Source organism: Adiantum capillus-veneris, chromosome 7 (assembly GCF_014529385.1).
Source record: "Adiantum capillus-veneris isolate H3 chromosome 7, ASM1452938v2, whole genome shotgun sequence".
In the NCBI taxonomy this organism is placed as follows: domain Eukaryota; kingdom Viridiplantae; phylum Streptophyta; class Polypodiopsida; order Polypodiales; family Pteridaceae; genus Adiantum; species Adiantum capillus-veneris.
In genome coordinates, this window is record NC_140937.1 from 35,347,488 (window position 1) to 35,370,752 (window position 23,265).

A 23,265-nucleotide genomic window follows, 5' to 3' on the forward strand; every position below is an offset into this window, starting at 1 on the left:
GGTATCTATGATCTCCCGATTGATTAGAGCCAAGGCCTCCGTACCTCACGCGATCATTCGAGCAGAGCTAGCTGCCCCCCCCATGGAGATTGAGGCGCTTACCAGATCAGTGTCCTTTGTGCACAGCCTATGGGATACTACTAGAGACAGATATGCTAGATTGGCCCTTGAGTCTTCCAGACAGTTAGCTCTACAGGGGGACACTTCATGCTGGTATGCACAGATGACTTCATGGTTTCAGACGCATGGCTTCACCATGGACAGGTTGCCCCCTTTCCAGTATTCTCTTCAGGCACCCTCGCTGTCTCTTACACGGGTGGAGATCACTAGACTCATTCGTCAGGACCTGATCCAGCTCGACACCAGGAGGACATGGATAGAGCCGCCTCAGGAGTTGAGCACGAAGATGGCTTTCTATAGAGAGCATCTTCTCCACCTCACAGGAGATGGGTTTGTGATTCGACCCAGCTACATGGACACACATATGTCTCATGGTTTGCGTTGTGCCATTGGTCAGATACGCACATCCTCACATCAGCTCGAGATTGAGACTGGTAGATTCAGAGGGATACCAGCAGACAGCAGGATATGCCGATTATGCCAGAGAGAGCCAGAGACAGAGTTGCAGTACATATGTCATTGCACAGTGTTCTATGAGATACGGGGGCGTTTCCACTGCTTATTCAGAGAGGGTTTTGGTCCTCTATCTAGGGTCATGAGTTATGAGGATCAGAGATGTCTTGGACTATATCTACTTGAGTTACACAGGTATAGAGACACTTTACTGGGGAGAGCTAGAGAGAGGCAGTCCCAGAGACACATTACAGATTTCTTTTCACTAGATATGGGACAGCCAGAGGAGCAGCCACCACTGCAGAGCTCGTCCCACACTCATTCGACCACTACTGGCACTCTCATCGACCGAGCATTGGAGCTACAGAGATACAGACGACCGCGACTGAGGAGAGGAGCTACACAGCATCGACGGAGACTACAACAGAAGATTCGAGCCATACTCTCTCGACATCCAGAGTGCAGATGAGGATGGATCCTCACCATTTCTTCCATCTTTGTTTCACACACTGTTACATCCAGTTTACCGGGTACCTATTGTATCAGCTGCTACACCCACGTAGTTTTAGATTGTAGTAGTAGTAGTAGTATTTTGTTCCACTTCTAGTTCTTTTGTACCCAGACATGGTATTAGATTCACTATTTTGTAACTGATTGGTCTCATAGGTCATTTTGGCCTTTTGAAGACGTTAATATAACATTTCATTTCATTTCATTTCTCTCTCTCTCTCTCTCTCTCTCTCTCTCTCTCTCTCTCTCTCTCTCTCTCTCTCTCTCTCTCTCTCTCTCTCTAGTTTTTTTGTACCCAGACATGGTATCAGATTCACGATTTTGTAACAGTTTGGTCTTGGCCTTTTGAAGACGTTAATATAACATTTCATTTCATTTCATCTCTCTCTCTCTCTCTCTCTCTCTCTCTCTCTCTCTCGTATTTTCTCCTTCTCATTGTTCACTTACGCATTGTCGACTTTGACATGGTATCAGAGCCCTTGTCTCGTGGATCGTGAAGGAGAGCGCGGTGAGTAGAAGAGCAAAGAAATGCATCAGTACGCGCAGACAAATAGCATCTTAAAACACTAGCGTTTTTGGGTGCTTTGGCAACGGCAGTTGATGACCCATTTGGCGTTGCATTTTGAAATGCACAAGGCATCTCGAGCGACTATGTTTTGAAAGGAAGCACGCAAGGAGGGCTCCATTGGCACAACTATTTGAGATGCTGTCAAGATCAGCAGATTGGGACAGCTCTCAAGCGAGGCATCGTATGTAGCGTTTTAACCCGCTCCGCCAAACTGGCCTCTAGGAGCTGTTCTTCTTTCAACATCTTGAAACGCAAGCTCAAAGGACTTGCAGGCGGTGGAGCTATGCGAAGGGAAAGCATATTGAAACGCTGCAAGCAGGGAAGCTCAACGTGTGATATCAACCCAACGTTTTGAGACTCTCTGCTTAGAAAGTATCCCGACGGCAGTTTTTCGACACCAAAGTCAATTGCAACTTGAGATGCTGCTTGTCCAAGGGGGACCCCATTGCTTGGCGAAATGGTGCTCCGAAATGAGCATTCTCAAATGCAATGGTGTTAGGGGACAATTGTGAAGTGTGAAGAGGTTGTTAGACTTTACCTTTTGGCAAACCGAACATTCTTTGACATATGATCAATTTTTGCTTTAAGGCTTGGCCAAAAGAAATATCTTTCCAATGCTAAAGTCGTAGGGAGGATACCCCGATGACCCGCATAAGGTGAAGCATCTGCTTCTTCCATGATTTTCTTCCTCAATGGTTCCGCCACGCAAATTGCTTGGTGGTGATAGAGGTAACCATCCTCAGTGGAATAGGGATATTCATTCACTCCGTTCAGTAACTTGCTCCAAATGGAGAAGTCTTGGTCATTTGGATACAAATCTAGAAGCGATTCCAAGTCTTGATACAGAAGTAATTGCATTCACCCTAGGCCGTCTAGACAATGCGTCCGCAACCACATTCTTACTCTTAGCTATATGAAGGATTTGGAAGTGAAACATGGACAAAAAGTTGGCCCATCTCATTTGCTTCTTAGATAATTTCCGTTGCGTAAGGAAATACTGCACACTCTGATGATCAGTTTTGACCACAAAATCCGCTCTTAGAACATAATGCTTCCAGGTAGACAAGGCGTGAATCACAGCCATAAGTTCCTTCTTGTAGATCAAGGCATGTAATTATGCATCCTTAATCCGTCTACTTTCATAAGCCACTGCATGGGCTTCTTGATTAAGTACTGCCCTGATGCAATCACCTAAAGCATCCCAGTGACCGTCGAATGGTTTCCACAAGTCTGGCACTATTGAAATAGGTCCATGGCTAATAGATACTTTAGCCTATCAAAGGCACCTTGTTGTCTCGTTCCTTATTTGAAAGGGATCTTCTTTCTTGTTAGGTCATGGAGTGGACTTGCTACTTGAGCAAAGCCTCGGATAAACCTCCGATAATAGGAACACAATTCCAAAAAGATACGTACATCACTGGGGGTTGGCCAATCTTGTACCACCTGGATCTTTACAGGATCCATACTCACTTGGTTATGTGAGACTACATGGCCGAGATAATGTATCTTTGTGAGAAAGAACTGACTTTTTCTTGCATTCACAACTCCTGCTTTCGCAATTCTTGAAACACTATGTCTAAGTGAGTCTGACGTTCCTCCTCAGTCTTTGAAAAGACGAGTATGTCATCAAAGAACACTCCTGTAAAAACTCGGTGTGGGCTGAAAATTTGATCCATCATTGGATTGAATGTGGCAGAAGCATTGGTCAAGCCAAAAGGCATTACCAAAAATTCATTAGAGTCCAAAGGTTGTGTGAAAGGCAATCTTATGGACATCCTTAGGGGCTATACGTATAAGATACCCGCTATATAAGTCAATGTGACTATAGATGCTTGCACCCTGCAACTTTTCGAGAATATCATCAATCTGACTAATCGGAAAGCGATTCTTGATAGTGATCTTGTTTAGAGATCGGTGGTCTATGCACATTCGAAACGTGTCATCTTTCTTATGCACCAGTAAGACTCGAAAGCAGTAAGGCGAAGTACTTGGTCGCACCAGCCTTTTTCTCTAGAAGCTCGTTGACTTGCTTCAAAATTTCCTCTTGCTGAGCAAGACTAATCCTGTAAGGGGGTAGGTTTGGGGGAGAGCTACCCGGTACGAGATCAATGCGATGATCTTTTGGACGTTTTGGAGGTAGCTTGTCCGGCAGAGCATCCATGAAACAATCTTATAGTTTTCAAGAAATTGGAAACGTTTAATTTCCAAACTAGAGAGCGAACCCTCATTAATTTTATATTTTTCTTGTGCGAAAATCAACTAAGTAGAAACACACTTCTTTATTTCCTTTTTAATTGAAAACGTTTAAATTCCAAACTAGAGAGCGAACCCTCATTAGTTTTATCTTTATCTTTATCTTTTTGTTGTGCGAAAATCAAGTAAGCAGAAACACGCTTCTTTATTTCGTTTTTAATGGAGATATCGCTTACATTAAGGAATAATCAGTCCCCTGCATCAACAAAAATTCTTGCCCTCATGCTCAAAAGCAAGGGTCTTTTCTACATAGTTTGGGACCGGTTGCATATGGTAGTGCCATGGCATACCCAAGATGATATCACATCTCTTGATGGGTGCCATCAAGAATGATTCGTGGTCCTTGTACTCGCCAAACCGAAGATTGTGCTGTCCTTGCACGAGAGTTGCATTGGTAGTCAACCCCTCTAATGCCGATCTAAAAGTGACCGGAGTTCCAAGCTGAGCTGGTGTGAGGCCCAAGCATTTTGCTGTTTCAAGTGAGATGAAGTTATCCGTCGATCCAGGGTTGTAGAGGATCAGCGCTCGCTAGTTATTCACGGATCCCCAGCCTTTATAAGGAGCTGACGCTTCCCTATTTCTGTTTCCGTATTCCCCTGCACATCAGGAATGGAATTCAAGCTCAGTGGAGCGGGTTCCTTCTTCGAAGATGCTTGTTCCTGCGGAACAGGGCAGCAAGCGGTCTTCATGTGTCCTTTTTCACCACGATAGAAGGCTTGTACTTGAGTTGGCGTGAGATACTTGAGCTGTTTGCCAATACCCTCTGGCTTCTTAGGCTGATCCGGGTTGTCTTGGGGATGCTTTTTACCTTGGTCGCCATGGTCATCATAAACCGCTCTTTGCCTTCCACGGTATGTGCTATGTTCCATCCGTTTGGGGGTACTAGTGGAATGTAGATCCTTGACAATGATTACCGACTCCATCATCTGCTGAAGGTTGTTGTGGGGGTACACCTTCATGCTCTTCCGAAGCGGTGGTTGAATCCCTGCTTCGAACTTCCGCATCTTTTTCTCGTCAGAAATCTTCATGAAAGGCGTAACTTTCAAAAGAACCAACCAATACTTGTCAACATATGGTGTGACTTTCTCATGTTCCTTCTGGGCGAGCCAGTCCCATTCCTTCCGAATGTCCTTCTCAGAGTCAGTCGGAGGAAATTGTTCATAAAATTCAGTTTTGAATGGAGCCCATGTTTTGGCTTGTGTACCTTCCAAAAGCTTGGCTAACCACTAGTTGTTTGCTGTCTCTTTGAGATGCATCCCAACATGACTCAACTTGGATTTTTTAGTGAAGTTCCCGTTGGCAAAAAACTACCTGATAAGAGACAATTGCCTTGGAGATGTCTCTCCGTCTTGTGTAGTTATCAAACTTCACGTCCTTGTCACCGGATTTTAAAACCCGCATCTTGTGGTGACGCCTGCGGTTATCCTTCTTGAACTTGGGTTTCTCTTTAGTATTACATAGGGAAGTAGTAGGATTTTCTTCTTTGGAGAAGATTTAGATACTGTATGAGAAGTAGATGTGTTAGTATGATCAGGAGAGTATGATGGAGAAGAGATAGAGACACCCTTGCTTTTGTTTAAGGAGAGAGTTCTTTTTCCTGTCCCTTGCTCTTAGATAGCCGTTTGTCTTGATCCGGAGATCCCTTGTGCGCTTCGGCACCTCTTTCCGCATCTTCCTCTTGCGGGTTGCTACCACCGGCAGCATTTTCTTGACGCCCATTGATATCTGTTCCTTGCGGCTTCTTGATTCCGTCCAAAACCTTTTGGACAGCCTGCAGGGAAATAAGCTACTGCAATTCCACGAGTTGAACGTGTACTTGCTGAAGTTTGTCTTCATTGGTTCTTCCGTGGCTCGTTATGGTTCTTCCTGTTCCTTCCCGGAATCGTCCTCCTTTGCAGAGAAAGAGAGGAATCCGAGCTCTGATACCATTGTCAAGGGAGTGCACACGAATAATCAACAAGCATAAAATAAATAATCTTTCAACTCAAAAGAGATGAGGGAGAAGATCAACATAATAGTTGGGACCAGAAGATGGGCCAGTCCCCCCCCTCAAAGAGAATTTTTATTAGGGAAAATCTTTTTACAAGCACAAGAACCGGAGTGACCCCTCCGTTCTAAATTGTTGGACTGATAGTCAATTTCCTTCCCGTGCGGGAAATTCCCGAGAGGCGAGTTCTCAATTATGTTTCTGTCTGTTCCCGGAGCGTGAAGTTCTACAAACCGTTTCCGAAATCTCTGAGCATAGGCAGAGGCCTCGTTGCTCCTTCTCCATGATGGAGTACCTGCAAAAGCACAAACACGAAACAACTCCTTGTACAGTGAATTCACAATCGGTACCTGTCGCCCAAGTGTGGCAAAGCAAACTTCACGTACTGGCGTGGCATGATCACTTGCAGATTCCCAGCGGAGATGTTTCTTGCTACTAGCGTTGGAGAAACTGGGTGACTGAGAGAGAGTGCGGGCTGCTTTTATAGGCTCCCGCACCCGGTAGGAATAGCCGGTGTGGAGCCGGCTGGAATAGGGGAGCAGGTAATGCTAGGGGGAGGAAGAGGTTGTGGGATGTTGTTGGCGAGTAGAGAGAGCTGGCCTTTATTTTCTGCCATATAGAGTCAGCGTTGACTTTTTTTTTGAAGAGGCTTTATTATTATTTTAAGTGGATTGCCTCGTTATTAAGTGGGCGGCTGGTCACTTTAGAAAAAATGTGAACCTGGACAAAACTTAATAAAACTGAGAGCTGAAAATTGATGCTATACAGTCACATTCCAGGCGTCCCGGGATGCAGTTCTCAGGCACAGATGCAAAGAGAACACAGATTCCGCGTGGGAAAGCGTTCGCTCTTCCCGGAAAATACTTAAAAATATTCCGCTTTTTAGAAATAGCTTCTTGGAACCCATCCTTATTCTTGTGCTTGCGTCTTTACGCGTATTCCTTTTTATAATTCAAATTTCCTGCTAGACCAAGGAGTATTCCCTTTCCAATGCTCCCGTCACCCATCCCGTGACGCATCACGAATATCCGTTTCCCGGCCTCTCCTAAGAACCAACGGTACAACCCCTTTCGTGATGCTTAATGTCACCCATAATATGACACATCAGAGCTATCTCTTCCTGATGGCTTTTGATAGTTCCAGTAGATCTACAGTTCCTAACCTTACGGTTTAAGTGCACACATTTAAATATCCTAATTTTAATAAAAAGAAATTACTCAGAAACACCTCCTCCAATGCCTGCCTTCCTCTCATAAGCTTGAATGAGAGAGGTAGCATGTAGGGCCTATGGAAAAGAGAAGTAACATGTAGAGCTTAAGGGAAAGAGAAGTAGCTTGCAAAGGGCAATGGTGTTGAGGCTTCTTGGGGTGACGTTGGCTGAAAATTCAGCCAGTTGAATGGTGTTTCAAGTGAAGGGAAAGGGTTGTATTTATATGTGAAGTGGCCTCCTTTGAAATCTAGGGCTTTCTTTGAAATCTAAGGCCTTCTTTGAAATTTAACGCCTCCTTTGAAATTGAAAGCCGCCTTTGAAATCTAAGGATTTCTTTGAAATCTAACATTTCCTTTGAAATTTAAGGCATCCTTTGAGATCTAATCGCTTCTTTGAAATTTAATGCGACTCTTCTAGAAGCTTCTAGAACTTCCGTCTTTGGAAAATTGTTAACAATCATGAAATATCAATATAGGTATCAAATCAGAGCTCTTTTTAAGTAGAATACATAATGCTTAGGCATTTTCAAAAGAACAGTCAATGCAAGTCATCATGCATGTTTTACTCTGTGTGTGTGCACCTTAGGTAGATTCCATCCTTGTCCCATATAGTTGTATCTCTCTTCCCAAAAAGGCAAGACGATATAGTCCTCCATGCTTTTGAAGCATGCCAATGGCCATTCATAATTCTCCACTTAGAAGTATGTCTAATCAATCATGGTTCCGTAAGTTCAAAAACACATGTCCAATTATGTAATCTTTCTATTTGGAAAGACAACATATATAATCTTCCATAAATTTCTTTGATTCATGGGTGTCAAACGCTGAAGACAAGAGTCTCTGGATTCCACACTGCAGGTCAGAGTTTGGCACCTCAGCGTGGCCGCCTTGAGCACGTTTATGAGTGACACCTATCTGTCCACAGTTTCAGTTGATTACATGAGAGTTCTGTATGCCCCATCATCCAGTTTTGTTATATTCTCTAATCTATCAGTTCTATGATACTACAGGGACATGGACATCTTTGTATACTATTTGTCTCATTGGCCAGCATGGCCTTTTGCACCATCTATACAATATTTCCATTGCTCGTCAAACAAAGTAATCAAGCCAGTTCAGTTGTGGCTAAGAGCTCTCTTTGCTAACCCCCCCCCCCCCCCCCCCTGCGCCCTTCCTCTTCCTCTTCCTCCTCCCTGTGTGCTGCTTTTCCCTGTGTAGCTACAGCTGTGGCACCCACCTAAATCACAACAAAAACCTCTCCATAAGTAAACAATTCTCTAGACCTCACTATGACTACAAGTTTTTTCCCAAGACACAAGGTGGATGTCCTGTCTCCATCTGTCAAAAAAGCCAGTGGTTCTAAGAAAGAACCTGCTCTGCCTGCTAGTCTGGAAGCACATCTTGTGAATTGAGGAATCCCCAATGGAAGCTGTCGATTGAAGCCCGTATGTACCTGTGAATTCTCTTAAGAGGATATAATTTTGGTTTGAGAAGACTGAGTTAGAGGCTGATCCAGGAGTTGGAAAGGTGATAGCAGGATTGTGTGTCAGGGAGCTTTGCCTTGGCTTTTTCCAGATTATGATAATGAATCATCCTGTCTACCCTAGGAAACAAAACAAGTCTCTTGTCTTAGTGCAATTCATCCTGATATCCTTCAGCCATGTTGGTTGACTAAGCTGAAGTTCTTTGAGCCAATTAATCCATATTCAAGAGCCCAATGCAACTTGTTTTCTGAAAGTTTCTTTCGTGTGATTAATGCAATGACAACTGAAGGTCCAATATATTCTGCTTTTGCTTTGTGAGGTATTTATAGGTTTGCAAGGACATGACAACAATGCTTGAACTCTTATTTGCAGATTCTGGATGAGATGCCAGTGTTTTATAATCTGAGCATTACACAAAAGCGTGATGTGCTTATTTGTGTTTTGCAAATCGTCCGGAATCTGGATGATATGTCACTAACAAAAGCCTGGCAGCAGAGTGTTGCTCGAACCAGACTTTTTTTCAAGCTACTAGAGGAGTGCCTCATACTTTTTGAGGTAGTTGATAACTTTTCTTTGAATATTGTTATCGTGGTTTGAGTTTTGATTTCAATGTTTGATTGTTAGTTCAAGCCAGTCTAAATGGTGAATGTACGGATGAAGACAACTTTTATAGTTTGGGAGCTCATATTCATTGCACAATTTTACACCATGGGTTTATTAACGATTATTCATTCTTGTACTGATATCTGGATCTGTAATTGTGTTGCAGTTTAGAAAGGCTTCAGAAACTCTAAATACAGCTCCCACTTATCCCTCTGCAGAGGGGGAAGGCTTGTTCTCTCCAAAGTATTCTGACATGCTTTCGCCTGCAGTGCATGAGTACATTAACGAAGCATCACGGCAAGAGACTCGGGTAAGTGATATATTCCTCTTTGTGTAAATGTCAAGGTTTCTCCTAGTATAACTGACTTTGGAGAAGGCATGTGCGGTACTATTCATCATGCACAATCTCCATCTGTATAAGGAGGGACATTCAAGAAGCAGCTTCATCATCCAAAGCTACATTTTCCAAGATTTAAAATGACAAAAGATGTAGCTATAATTCCCTGATTGGCCTATATGATCCGAAGTGTCTGACTAAAGGAGAAGAGAAAGTTACCTAAATGTACGCTAGAAATTTTTTGTTTCAACATCATAGAAGAGAAGATAATATGAGGTTGCCTATTTTGTGTTGTTCCTAGAAAGGATGGTGTTCGTTAACGGCAGCATATGTCAAAGAGGTGCCATAGGGGTGCTAAGAAACCACTGTTTTTCAAGGTAACGAGTGTATATCCTGGGCTTGCTACCCACTGTGCATGGCATAAAAGGTCTTGAGTCTTTAGTTGGTCCATTTTTTGGGTTGCTCCCTATATCTGGTGGCGGCTGAAAATTTTTACCTCTCGACTGACTGATGAGTCCTCTTACCAGGTGGTCTCTTTGGGGTTGGTCTTGTTCAGCTTGGTGATAAGTCAAGAGCTCTTCACTGTCCATTCGAGTAGTTTCACCATCAGGTTGCCTTTTCTCGGCCCTTGCAGACCATGTTGGGCGACCATTAGGGCTGATATGCATGGGCATGGGCAAGCTTTCCATCCACAGGATGGGACTGACACTTGTGTGCTTGTAGCTTTTGCAGCGACTGATTGTGTCAGGTGTAACTTTTAGCTTATCCTTAAGTCAGATGTATCTCCTCCTAGTCATGATTTGTCGGCATCAGCCTTATCGTATACCTAATTCACATCTTTTTCCTCCTTGTCATGATAGTAGGCATGGGACATGTTGTAGGTTCATTAGCCTAGTCCAAAAATTGTCCATATACACTTGTGAAAAGCATCTACCTAATGGTAGCCCACGAGTCCTTTGGAAGAGAACTCTCAAAAATATACTTCATGCATTATGTAATTGAGATACGTTTTCCTCATGCCTGTTCAAGTGGGTCACTATAGTCACATGAAACAGGAAACCAAACAAGGCTGGCAAGGCCATTGAAGACAGAACCAGCTTGCTCTTTGCAACGCAAGGGACTTGAAACGTCTTCTTTCAGTTATATTTTGTATGCAACCGTAGAAAATTCCTTATGAATGCCATGAAGAAAACAAGTAATGGGTGACTTTGGAAATGAGTTTCCGATCAGTGGATAGGCACCAAAACGTGGTTTCTTCATGATTATGGTCATTAGACTCCAAGATCAGGGTAATTGCCCTTAGGTACGGAATTGCTTGTGGCAGCTAACAAACATGCCCCATGACATAGGGAGAGAACATAATAGACATATTGCATTGAATTCCTCATTTAAATACAAGGTTTGAGCCTACAACTGATCGAAAATAACTTCTTTTGTTTGCCAATCAAAGAGCTTCTTTATATCGTTAAGTCTTGTTGAAGTTGTCTCTTTCTCATAAGCGTTCCATAATTTGTACCAAAGTGACTCTATGGTCTTTTCATTGATGATAGTAAAGTACATTGATTGTGCCAAGTGCAATTTGTGGCTTTACGTGTCCTCACAATCTGTTGAGGGCTTTCAAAGAATTCTGTCACCTCTCTTTGAATGGGTCTCCTGTTAGAGCATGTCTAACTCCTTATGAAAACATGCTTGTGCGTGTATAACCGTAGCAAGAATAGCCTAAGGCATTTTAAATTAGTGGAATCCATTACCCTTGAAAGAGGCCCACAGCCTCTTTGTAGAACATAGTCACTCAGAACTGACGAAATCTCCATAAATATTTAGAATCTCCTGCCATGGCTTTTGAGATGATTCAAAGGTCAATCTATCTTGACGATCACATTTAAGCTCCCACAAGCCATTTGTGTAAGATCTTGATCTAGGAGTGCCTCAACCACAACTAATGTACCTCTCAATTTTGCTTTTATGTTCTTCGTGGCACTGCGGCCTTACATCGAACCGTCCTAGAGGTCATAGTGACTAGTGGTCTCCCCATAGCTCTCCATCCAACGTGGCCAGTTACCATGGTCAAGATCATGCCCGTAAATCTCTACCTCCTATAATAACGTGGAAGCCAGCAACATACCAAACAGCAAGGCTCCGAAAATTACTCTACATTCATTGTACAGACAACCTTGATGTTTACATAGTCTACACATTCACTCTTCTTTTGTACTCCCTCTGGGAGATAGGCCATCGAGCATCTCACGAGGTCTTATGTGCACAGAATATAGCCCCTTTTCATATATATATATATATATATATATATATATATATATATATATATATATATAGAGAGAGAGAGAGAGAGAGAGAGAGAGAGAGAGAGAGAGACGGTGCATCCAGTGAGTATTGGAATGGAGGCAATCTGTGTATGCTGAACCCATGCGCCTGAAACCATGATGTCATCTCCCCATACCAGCATGTTGTATCTCCCTGCATGGCTAACTGTCAAGAGGACTCAAGTGCAAGGCGGGCATATCTATCTCTGGGAAGTTCCCACATGCGGTGTATGAAGGAGACCGATCTGGTGAGCGTCTCAACCACTAGTGGGGGGGGAAGCTAGCTCTGCTCGAACAACAGCACGTGGTACTGAGGCCTTGACTCTAATGAGCTGCGAGATCATAGAGACCAGAGGCTTCTCCATGTCTCCCCATCCATCACTGCAGCCTGTCCTCCCGTGATGATCTAATGAAGGTCCCCAGATCTCAGCTCCATAAAGCAATGCAGAAGCCACCAGAGTGTCAAAGAGCCAGAGCTTCGTCTTGGGCTCCTGAAACTGAACCTGTGAACACATCCTTTCCAATCTACCCAATGCTGCATGGGCTTTGGTCAGTCTAGTCTCTGCTGCCCTCCTCAATGAAAATGCTGGCCCACTAAAAACCACTCCGAGGTAAGTGGACGCATCTGTATACTCCACAGTCTCCTGGCCGTATGTAAATGCTGGTGTTGACTTCTTGATCCACTGTGGGGTGGTATTAAATACCATGACCTTGGTTTTACCAAGGTTGAAGGACAAACCACTTTCCTGAGCAAACCTATTCAAAGCATCCAAGTGACGTTGCATCCCCTCCGGAGAGTTGGAGATCAACACAATATCATCAGCATATAACAATAATGGAATCCATGTCCGTGCCAGCTGTGCACCTCTATCACCATCTCTCTCAATGTAGTCAGAAACCTCATTCACATACATACCAAATAGAGTAGGAGAGAGCAGGCAGCCCTGCTTCACCCCAATAGTGGAGTGAATCGGTGTGGATAGACCCTTTGAGGTGCGTACCTGCCCCACTACTGACCTGTATAATGCCATGACCCCCCAAATGAGCTTTGTGGGTGCTCCCATCTGATGTAATCTGCACATCAATCTAGCTCTGCGCATTAACGTCTTCAAAAGGCCATAGTGACCTATGAGACCAGAAAGTTACAAGGTGGTGGATCTGATACAAAGTCAGAGTAACAAAATAACAACAGTACAAAACAAAGATATATACTATAGGATCCTAGATTGGTCAATGTGAACTAAGCAATAAACTAAGCAAAAATGGGCGGCTTGCTGGGATAGCTGGATCACAAGAGATCTAGCATCGGTTGTTGGCGGATCTCATCAATCTCCTCCATGGTTAGTAGTCTGACCGGGCGTCGTGCATGCCTGACCAGTGTTCTCCGAATCTTCTGACGTAGCCTGCGTCGATGCTGTGTAGTCCTCCGTAGTCGTGGGCGCCTGGATTTCCCGAGTTCAGTCGCTCGGTCAGTGTGTCTCTGGTGTGAGACGAGGGGGAGCTCTGTTGTGGGAGTGGCTCTTGCAGCTGTCCCATGTCTGCTCTGAAGAAGTCTGTGATCCGTCTTTCAGACTGGCTAGCCTCGCCATTCATCAGGTTATCTCTGTGTCTGCGCAGCTCGAGCAAGAACAAACCCAGGCATCTCTGATCTTCGTATCCCATGACTCTTGAGAGTGGTCCAAAACCCTCTTTGAACAAGCAATGGAAGCGGCCTTGTATCTCGAAGTTGACGGGGCAGCGGCATGTATAATGCAGCTCTGTCTCAGGCTCCATGTCACACAAGGGGCATGTCGTGGCCTATGTTGGTACTCCGCTGTATCTCCCAGTCTCAATCCGCTGCTGGTGAGAAGATGTGCGTAACTGGCCATTAGCACATCGTAACCCATGAGACAAGTGGGTATCCATGTATCTGGGTCTCGTCACAAAACCATCTTCCGTAAGCTGGAGAAGGTGGTCTCTGTAGAAAGCCATCTTCGTGCCCAATTCTTGTGCTGGTTGTATCCATGTCCTCCTGGTGTCTAGCTGGGTGTGGTCTTGGCGGATGAGCTTGGTGATCTCTGACTGTGTGAGAGTGAGAGATGGTGCATCCAATGAGTATTGGAATGGTGGCAGCCTGTCTATGCTGAACCCATGCGCCTGAAACCATGATGCCATCTCCCCATACCAGCATGTTGTATCTCCTTGTATGGCTAACTGTTGAGAGGACTCAAGTGCTATGCGAGCATATCTGTCTCTAGGAAGTTCCCATGTGCGGTTTATGAAGGAGACTGATCTGTTGAGTGCCTCCACCACTAGTGGGGGGGCCGTTAGCTCTGCTCGGATAATGGCCCGTGGTACTTATGCCTTGGCTCTAATGAGCTGCGAGATTATAGAGACGAGAGGTTTCTCCATGTTCTCTCATCCGTCTGTGCGACCCGGCCTCCCGTGGTGATCCAATGAAGGTCCCCATATCTCAGCCCCATAGAGCAATGCTGAAGCCACCAAGGTGTCAAAGAGCCAGAGCTTCGTCCGGGGTTCCTGGGAACACATCCTCTCCAGTCTACCCAATGCTGCGTGGGCTCTAGTCAGTCTGGTCTCTGCTGCTCTTCTGAGTGAGAATGTAGGTCCGCTAAAACCCACTCCAAGGTAAGTGTAAGCATCTGTGTACTCCACAGTCTCCTGGCTGTATGTGAATGTAGGTGCTGACCTCCTGATCCACTGTGGGGTGGTATTAAACACCATAACCTTGGTATTACCAAGGTTGACAGACAAACCACTTTCGTGGGCAAACCTATGCAAAGCATTCAGTTGACGTTGCATTCCCTCTGGAGATTTGGAGATCAACACTACATCATCAGCATATAACAAAAGTGGAATCCATGTCCCTGCCAACTGTGCACCTCTATCTCCATCACTCTCAATGTAGTCAGAAACCTCATCCACATACATACCGAAAAGAGTAGGAGAGAGCGGGTAACCCTGCTTCACCCCAATAGTGGAGTGAACCGGTGTAGAAAGTCCCTCCGGGGTGCGTACATGCCCTACTACTGATCTGTACAATGCCATGATCCCATTCCTTGTAATCTGCGCATCAATCTAGCTCTGGGTCTGTGTCAAAAGCTTTGCGGAAGTCCACAAAGCTACAATAGATCCGTCTCCCATGAGATTTGCCTTCCTCGATGATGGCCCTGAGTGTCAAGATATGGTCAAGAGTAGAGAAGCCTCTCCTGAACCTTGCCTACCCAGCTGCACGCATTCCTTCCCTCTCTGCCCATCTACTCAATTGTTCCTCAAGAATGGATGCATACAACCGTGCCAGTGTGTGTCCAATCATGATAGTGTGATAATTCCCAGGCTCCATGGGGTCTCCTCACTTGAAGATAGGTACGATCGTAGATAGGCTCCAAGTGTCCGGTAGGCCCTCACACATGGCACGGATAAACATAACTGCTAGAAGCTTTGCTAGTAGGTCTTTGGCATGCATGAAATGCTCAGCGACTAAGCCATCATGATCGTATGCTCTTCTAGTCCTCATCCTGTCAATAGCTTTCTTCGCCATCTCAGCGGTGAAAAAAGCACATGTGTGTGGGCATGGGTCGGGGGGGTTGGGGAGGGGCGGGTGTCCAGGTACTATGTACAAAGACCAGGTACCTCCCTCTGAAGTCTGGCTCTAGTCTAGCGGCACTCCTCATCGTACCAGCTGTTTTGAGGCATGCTCTCTGATCGGCGGCTCTGCTCAGGCTGGGTGTTGTGGGTATGCCTCTTCTGCTGCATCATGTAATGTCTGTGCCAGTATAGTAGTTAGCTCCTCCAGAGGTCGCCCCGGGTCCTCAGTGCATAGGCGTCTGTAGATCCCGTCCATGTATACAGAGTCCGTCTCCCGTGTGAAGGTGTAGCGAGTAGGGGCTGCTACCCGTGGCCTGTGTGCTACACTGAACTTGAAGGAGATGGTCATCGACACCAGAGCATGATCCACTGCCACCCCAACCGGTCTGGGCCCAACTGTGAGATCCTGGATACTAGAGATGAGATTCGGCTGTGCCATGACATAGTCCACTGTGCTGGCTCCATGTCTGTGTGGGAAGCATGTAAAACCTCCCGCAGAGCAGGAAATCTCTGTAGGCCGCTCAAGATGGCCAATCCATGTGCGGTGCCCATGTCTATCAGGTGTCGCCCATACTCAGTATATTCCACATGTGTGATAGTCTGGACAAGCTCGACTCTACAACATCTAGGTCTCTAAGCATCTCCTCTGAAGTATCATAAAACACTGCCTGGTGGTGGGCAGTCCTAGCATTGAAGTCCCCTAGGATGATAATGTCACCATCCCTAGAGAGCTCCCATATGTCATCATCCAAAATAGAGAAAGGGGACTGTCCTCTGGGTGATGCATAAACTGATGTACTCGGGGGAAAGTAGCAAATAGCAAGGTAGAGATATCTGCCTCTCTCGCTTTCAATCTCACCCATATGTACCTAGCCTGCTCATCCTTGCGGGCTATATGTATCAATGGCTACAGATCCTCTCTAAATAACACTGCCACTCCCCCCGAGCCCCGTCCTCTGTGGTCTGAGCGTGTCTCCTGTCTGTAAGCTTTCTCGCACCTGTATCCACTGATGTGAGGCATGGATTGCCCAGGGGCCTGGTGTGTCTCAGAGTAAAAGATGATGTCGCTTCCAGTAAAGCTATCCTCAAAAGCACCCACATCAAGACGCATAGATCCATTACAGTTCCAGGCAGCCACTTTAAGTGTGGTCCCATAAGTCTCGCACGGTCATGTGGAGCGTTGCTCTAGTATTACCACTTTTCCATCTCGGTAAAAGGCAATCTTTCCTTTTCCCCTTGCCGCTCTAATCTCCGGCATTACTTCCTGCATATGAGCGATCTGCGAGAGGGTGAGATTATCCCCGAGAAAGATGCCAGTCTTTGTAAGAGTTGGTCTTTTCTTCAAGGACTTCTTCGCATCCATGTAGGGAAAACGGAGGATGAGTGCTCTTTCTTTTGAGGTTTCTCCAGTGCTTCCATTTTTCTTGATGTTGCTCACTCTCCATGCCCTTGTGTGCGTTGGCTCATGAACCCCCATCAAGGTTGTGAGTTCTTTTACTTCTTCGTCCACATTGCCTTTGTCTTTAAGACCGCAAATTCTCACATGTAAAGCGCGCACCCATCTTCTTTGCTCCTCCTCTAGTGTGTGATTAATGATAGTGGGTGTGGACGTGGGCGTTATCTCCTTGCCTTTTCCTTTCTTGGCCACCTTGATCCATTTCTGGGCTTCATCCGCCTTCTGTTGAGTTTTGGTAAGAACATCCACCCAAGAAGTCGTCATTTGTTTGCGTTGCTCTTCTCCCTCTTTGATGGCCCGTACTTCCTCCTTGATCGTGTTGATTTCTTCGATTACTGAGGGTTGCAGTTCGCCCTCTTCCAGTGTGTTTCTTGATCGCGCTTCGGCGAGATCTTTCTTGAGTGACGCAATCTCTTCATTTTGAATCGTAATTCGGTCTTCCAGCATATTTATGTTGCTCTGTTGGATCAGCACGCGTCCTTCCAGCATGTTTATTGTGCCCAAGAGATTGCGGTTCATCTTGGTAATGGTCTCCGTCATTGCCTCTTTGCACTTTTGAATGGAATCCTCTAGGGGTCCGCTTTATGGTTTAGCTTCCTCATGCTTAATCGCCGTGCGAAAAGGAGACACTAAACGCATGTGTGCAACCACACTAGTAGCGGGCGCAGTAGCTGGGCGAGCGGGGGAACGCGAGAAGATATGGAAAGGAAGGGGCAGCGATAGAGTACGGAAGAGAGAGAGAGAGAGAGAGAGAGAGAGAGAGAGAGAGAGAGAGAGAACTGCTAACTTTAGTTGTTGGTTTCTTTCCAAGGGGTCTTGTTTTATTTTTGAGACCCTCTTCTTGAAGTAGCGAACGGTCGGACATTGCATGGCCAATGTGAACGGTAGTTTCACCCGCAGATGGGTAGTGGTCGGCACTGGAATTCGTATGGTAAGAGGATGTCTAGGCTCAGAGCAAGATCGTGTAGGTCCCCCCGTTGCACTTAGCAAGTTGGTGGATACTAGGAAGTGAACTCAGTAAAGGCATAAAGTCAAGGTGGGATCACCAATAGAAAGTATCCTACAGTTCGACCACATTGCACTTTTGGATGCGGTCCCAATGAGGATAGATGGTCAGAAAACCAATTGGAGCCCAACGGAAGCATCTCCTAAAATTTAGGGAACTTCTATTTTGGGCCGTGAAATGTGTTCGCGTCATTACCTTCGGTATGACCAGGGGAACATTTTATTACTCTGCTGCAAAGTCAACTGATGCACCAGTTGAGAGATTTTTAAGCAGGAAGCCCAATGCGAGGAAATTGCATGTATGAGTGCCAAGTGGCACTTTTTTTGGTCAATTTACCAAGTTTGAGAGAAGAGAATCCGTAACTGACTTTTTGGAGCAGTTTTGGAGGGTGATAACTATGATTTTCAGCCATTTCTCTGCATTTTTGAGCTTCCCATGACCTCGCCTAGGTCCAAGTAGCTCATTTTCAGCATTGGAAGGCATCAGATACGTGTTTACAGGGCTGTTTTGCTGCGTTTTCAACGATACGCAGGTTTTGGCAGCCATGGAAATCTTCCCCTTTTTGCATCTATTTGTCCACAGATGCATTACAGGTTAAGGGCAGAAGAGGGGGCACTCCATTTATGCTTGGGGGATGCTTCATTGAGAACCTGTCTCACAGGTTCAGAGCTATGGAGTGCTTTCTTTCCCTCTCATGTACAGTGTGGTGCTAGGAGTGATGCCCTGCACACTACACACTGCTCTCTCTCTTCTCCCCTACGTGCAGTTATGTGATGCCCCACAAGAGGAATCTTCATTTGACTGATGTACAGTTGTGTGGGTTCATGCTTTTGTGTTGAGGCAAGAGCCTCCTTGAGCAGGAACACGGGTAGCTGACTGCTACTCCAAACCAGGCACCGGTGAGGGTCATAACCTCACGGTACAGGTGCAAAATCAGCGCTGTGAATGCGCTGTAATTTGACTGTTTTTCAGCCATACGGACGCCAAGACACTTGCGAATAGTGTCCCACTGGCAGAGGACAGTTAGGGGACTGTTTGGGGCTGAAAACAGGGCAAAAACCAGTAAATATAGGATGCTGAATTTACTGTTTTTGGGCAGGAATCAGAGGGTTTGTGCCAGTGGAAGTGAGTTCTAGCAGGGGAATTGGTTTCACGCAAGTTTTGGGGCTGTTATGCTATCGAAATTTGGCCAAATCATGTCGTATCTAGAGGGATACAAGTCAAGGATTCCCAGGACTCCACTTTGTAATTTACCCTCTCAAAGAATAAAGAAATACCGAAAGGGGTGCCAATTTTGGGGCCTACAGGTTGTCGGCGTCTGCTCGGGGTATTCTAGCTTCCGAGCCGTGTGTGTATTCAAGTGTTAATTCCTGTCGCAAGTTTCCTTTGCAAAGTGCTTTGTGTGTGCGTTTAAAGTAAAGAATTTCGGGTGAAAGCCAACGCCCACCGCCCCACTACGGGCCGGTTTCAAGCGATAGAGTTTAAATGTAAAAAATGTAAAGAGTTGAGGCGATGGGCGATAGCCGCCCGGGGGGGGGGGGGGGGGGTAGCGCGATAGAGAGAGGGGGCGGGGGGGCCTATCGCGATAGAGAGAGGGAGTGGGGGGGTAGCGCGATAGAGAAGGGGCGATAGAGAGGGGGAGCGGGGGCGCAGCGCGCACGTGGGGCAGAGGGTGCGAGCGAGAGAGAGAGAGAGAGAGAGAGAGAGAGAGAGAGAGAGAGAGAGAGAGAGAAATGAAATGATATATTAACGTCTACAAAAGGCCAAAATGACCTATGAGACCAAACTGATTACAATGGTGAGTCTATTACCAAGTCTGGGTACAAACAAAGAAAACTACAAACTAGAAACTGAGGTAGGAGTGCTACCCACTCCTATGCGTGGCTGGTAGGCATAAGAGCAAAAGAGAGATTTGAAAACCTAAAGAACAACAAAAAACAGTGGTAAAATCATAAAAAACAACAAAATACAGTTATGAAACCCTAATAGGGACAAAACCCTAAAAAACAGCAAAAATAGTGACGAAACCCTAAGATAAGAAAAAAAAAAGTCTTGAAACCCTAAGAAACATCCAAAAACCAGTGATGAAACCCTAAAAACAGCAAAGAAAAAAACGTTCCAAAACGTGGTAAAACCCTCAAAGAGAGAGAGAGAGAGAGAGAGAGAGAGAGAGAGAGAGAGAGAGAGAGAGAGAGAGAGAGAGAGAGAGAGAGTTGAGTTGCTTTTGCAGGTAACTCCAGAGAATGGTTATATCTGGCAGAGATTAAGCCCACAGATTAGCTCTCCGAGTCAACCATACTCATTACGTGAGGCATTGGCACAAGCCCACTCTTCACGTATGGGTCTATCAAGTCGCGCGATGCGCGAGAGCTTGCACCCAGTTTTGCGACAAAAACTTGTAAGTCCTAGATGACGGTGTTAATTTTTAACATCGTTGATAATGGCTCATGCTCTCGTTCTAATCTTTCTACTTTGCCTCTTTCTTTGTACTTTTACTCTCCCAGGAAGATGTACTATCTCATAGGCTAGTTCTATTTGGCGTCTACAAGACATCAATAAACTCTGTCTTTCTCATTCATTGCCCTGTAAAGCCGGTTTTTATACTAACCTCAGCATATGGGTCTGCATAGAACCTTGTACAAATGCAGAGGGTTCTCCATCTGCACATGATCAATAGGTAGAGCTGATTAGGATCCCACCAATCATACTTCTCCTGGCATGTAGGTTTGCACGTAGCCTTCTAGTGATTGATGTAAATTTTGTCTCGAGACTGTTTTTCATCAGACTCATTACACCCACATTAATGTTGTTGTATTAAATCCATGTCCTACTACATTACACCATACATAGGAGTCTTGGGTGACAGATGGTTACAAAAAGGAGAATGTTTTTAAACAAACCCAAACCCCCCCCCCCCCCAAACACACACACCCAACCCCATCACCTCTCTCTCTCTCTCTCTCTCTCTCTCATGCACATGGAAAATGTTCAACAGGAACTATGGGAGGAGAATCTAAGTGCTGCTGTGAGTCTCCAAGTTTTGGAGATTGTGGAGAAGTTCTCAGAAGCTGCATCAATTCACAGCATTGCAACTGATTATCTAAAGCTTGACTGCATCACGGCAATAATCATGGCCTGTCTTTCGCGAAACCAGTCTGTTGTATTTTGGAAGGCCTTTCTGCCAGTTTTCAATAGTCTATTCAGTCGTCACGGTGCCACGCTTATGGTTCGAGAGAATGATCGGTTCCTTAAGCAGGTTGCTTTCTATCTGCTACGTCTTGGTGTTTTCAGAAATGAATCAATACGGAAGAGGGCAGTCATTGGGCTTCAGATTTTGATACGGGTATGCTATTGACAATTTAGAATATAAGCTCTACTGAATGAATCTCAAACAGGATTTTGATGGTTACTTGTTAGCTGTTGCTGTGGCTCACCTGCTCAGATTACATGGAATGTACCGATGGAAATTTATATTGCTGACAAGTTCTGTTATTAATGAAATCGTGGTATGAATATGCAGAACTCATTTTTCAACTTCCAAAATACTGCAAGGCTTCGTGTCATGTTAACAATTACTTTGTCGGAGCTAATGTCTGAGATCCAAGTCACGCAAATGAGGCCCGATGGAATCTTGGAAGAAAGTGGAGAAGTCGGACGCCTTCGGAAGTCTCTGGAGGAGTTAGCGCAAGAAAATTTAACTCATGACAGATTGAGAGAGTGTGGAATTAGTCTAACTGCTTTGGATGCGGTTACAGAAGGGTCAAGGGAAAATAGATGGCGTTGGACTGAAGTTGGCGAGGTGTCAACTGCTTTGCTCCGTGCTCTCGATGCAGGCACCGAACATGCAGTGTTGGTAGGTAAAATGTTTTCATTTGTGGAATGTAAGAGTACAACAATCTTGTGTGCATCATTTGATGCACTTGATGGTGGTCTCTGACAATGTCCCACATCTTGTGCTCGCTTCGTAGGGACCAACGTTGAATATGGATAAGTATGCGGCAGCAGAAAGCTATCATAGCCTTGCATGGGCTTATGCGCACGTGCCAGATTTGCACATTATGTGGCTGCTGCACTTGTGTGATGCTCATCAAGAAATGCAATCATGGGCAGAAGCTGCCCAATGTGCAGTTGCAGTGGCGGGCGTCATCATGCAGGTAAGATGGGAGGCGTGCAAATGAGGAGATCTAAATCTTTTTAAATGTAGCTGTTTAAGTAGTACTCCTTTCTTTGCTATTTGCTGACTCTTAAGTATTCTGTGGTTTCAGGCTCTTGTGGGCAGAAATGATGCAGTTTGGGGCAAGGAACATGTTGATGCACTGAGAAAGATATGCCCCATGGTAAGTGATGTCCTTACAGGTGAGGCACTGGCGGCAGAGGTGGAGGGTTATGGGGCGTCAAAGTTAACCATCGATTCTGCTGTCAAGTACCTTCAACTAGCAAACAAACTCTTCTCTCAAGCGGAGTTGTTTCACTTCTGCGCCGGCATTCTCGAGCTTATTATTCCAGTTTATAAGAGCAGATATGCATATGGCCAACTGGCCAAATGTCACACCTCTCTTACTGGTATTTATGAGGCCATTCTGGAGCAAGAGTCTAACCCCATCCCCTTCATTGATGCCACATACTACCGTGTGGGTTTTTATGGAGAATGTTTTGGGAAGTTGAACAGAAGAGAATACGTGTATAGAGAGGCCCGTGATGTAAGGTTGGGAGATATCATGGAGAAGCTCAGTCATATATACGAGTCCAGGTTTGATGGGAATCATACTCTCCATATCATACCAGATTCACGGCATGTGAATGCAGACGATCTTCAGCCTGGTGTTTGCTACTTACAGATCACATCAGTTGATCCGGTGATGGAAGATGAGGATCTAGAGAGCAGAAAAGAAAGGCTTGCCTCACATTTGTCAGCCAGTATACGTGCACGCGTTTTTGACCACTTCCTTTTTGATACTCCATTCACAAAAAATGGTAAGACGCAAGGAGGTTTGGAGGATCAATGGAAGAGGAGAACCGTACTTGAGACTGAAGGTTCGTTTCCTGCTTTGGTGAACCGCCTGCTGGTGGTCAAGTCACATTCCCGAGAGTTTTCACCTATTGAGAATGCAATTGGAATGATTGAAACAAGGACAGCTGCCCTCCGCAACGAGCTTGAAGAGCCTCGTAGCTCTGAGGGAGACCAACTTCCACGCCTGCAGAGCTTGCAAAGGATACTACAAGGAAGCGTAGCTGTTCAGGTATGCTCACAAGATTCTCAAGTGTGTCAATGTTGTTTCAGCCATGTGCATGCAGTTGGTCTTACTATTGAAGATTTGATGAACAATTCTTGTTGATAACTCCAATCTTCAATAGTAATCGAGCATGGTTATG

General features: G+C 45.3%; 1 protein-coding gene across 5 annotated transcripts in view; it reads left to right on the forward strand.

Moving 5' to 3' along the window:
* The window catches only part of SPK1 (guanyl-nucleotide exchange factor), a 189,690-nt gene that overhangs the window by 165,660 nt on the left and 765 nt on the right, over nt 1-23,265 (forward strand). For 3 of the 5 annotated variants that reach the window (XM_086515791.1, XM_086515792.1, XM_086515794.1), the window contains 7 exons: nt 8,957-9,142; nt 9,354-9,497; nt 20,123-20,290; nt 20,888-21,235; nt 21,413-21,745; nt 21,861-22,046; nt 22,158-23,132. In XM_086515791.1, the coding sequence (XP_086371917.1) occupies nt 8,957-9,142; nt 9,354-9,497; nt 20,123-20,290; nt 20,888-21,235; nt 21,413-21,745; nt 21,861-22,046; nt 22,158-23,132 (2,340 nt within the window). The remainder of the gene's footprint in view (nt 1-8,956; nt 9,143-9,353; nt 9,498-20,122; nt 20,291-20,887; nt 21,236-21,412; nt 21,746-21,860; nt 22,047-22,157; nt 23,133-23,265) is intronic. The other 2 variants (XM_086515793.1, XM_086515795.1) reach the window with 1 other exon arrangement.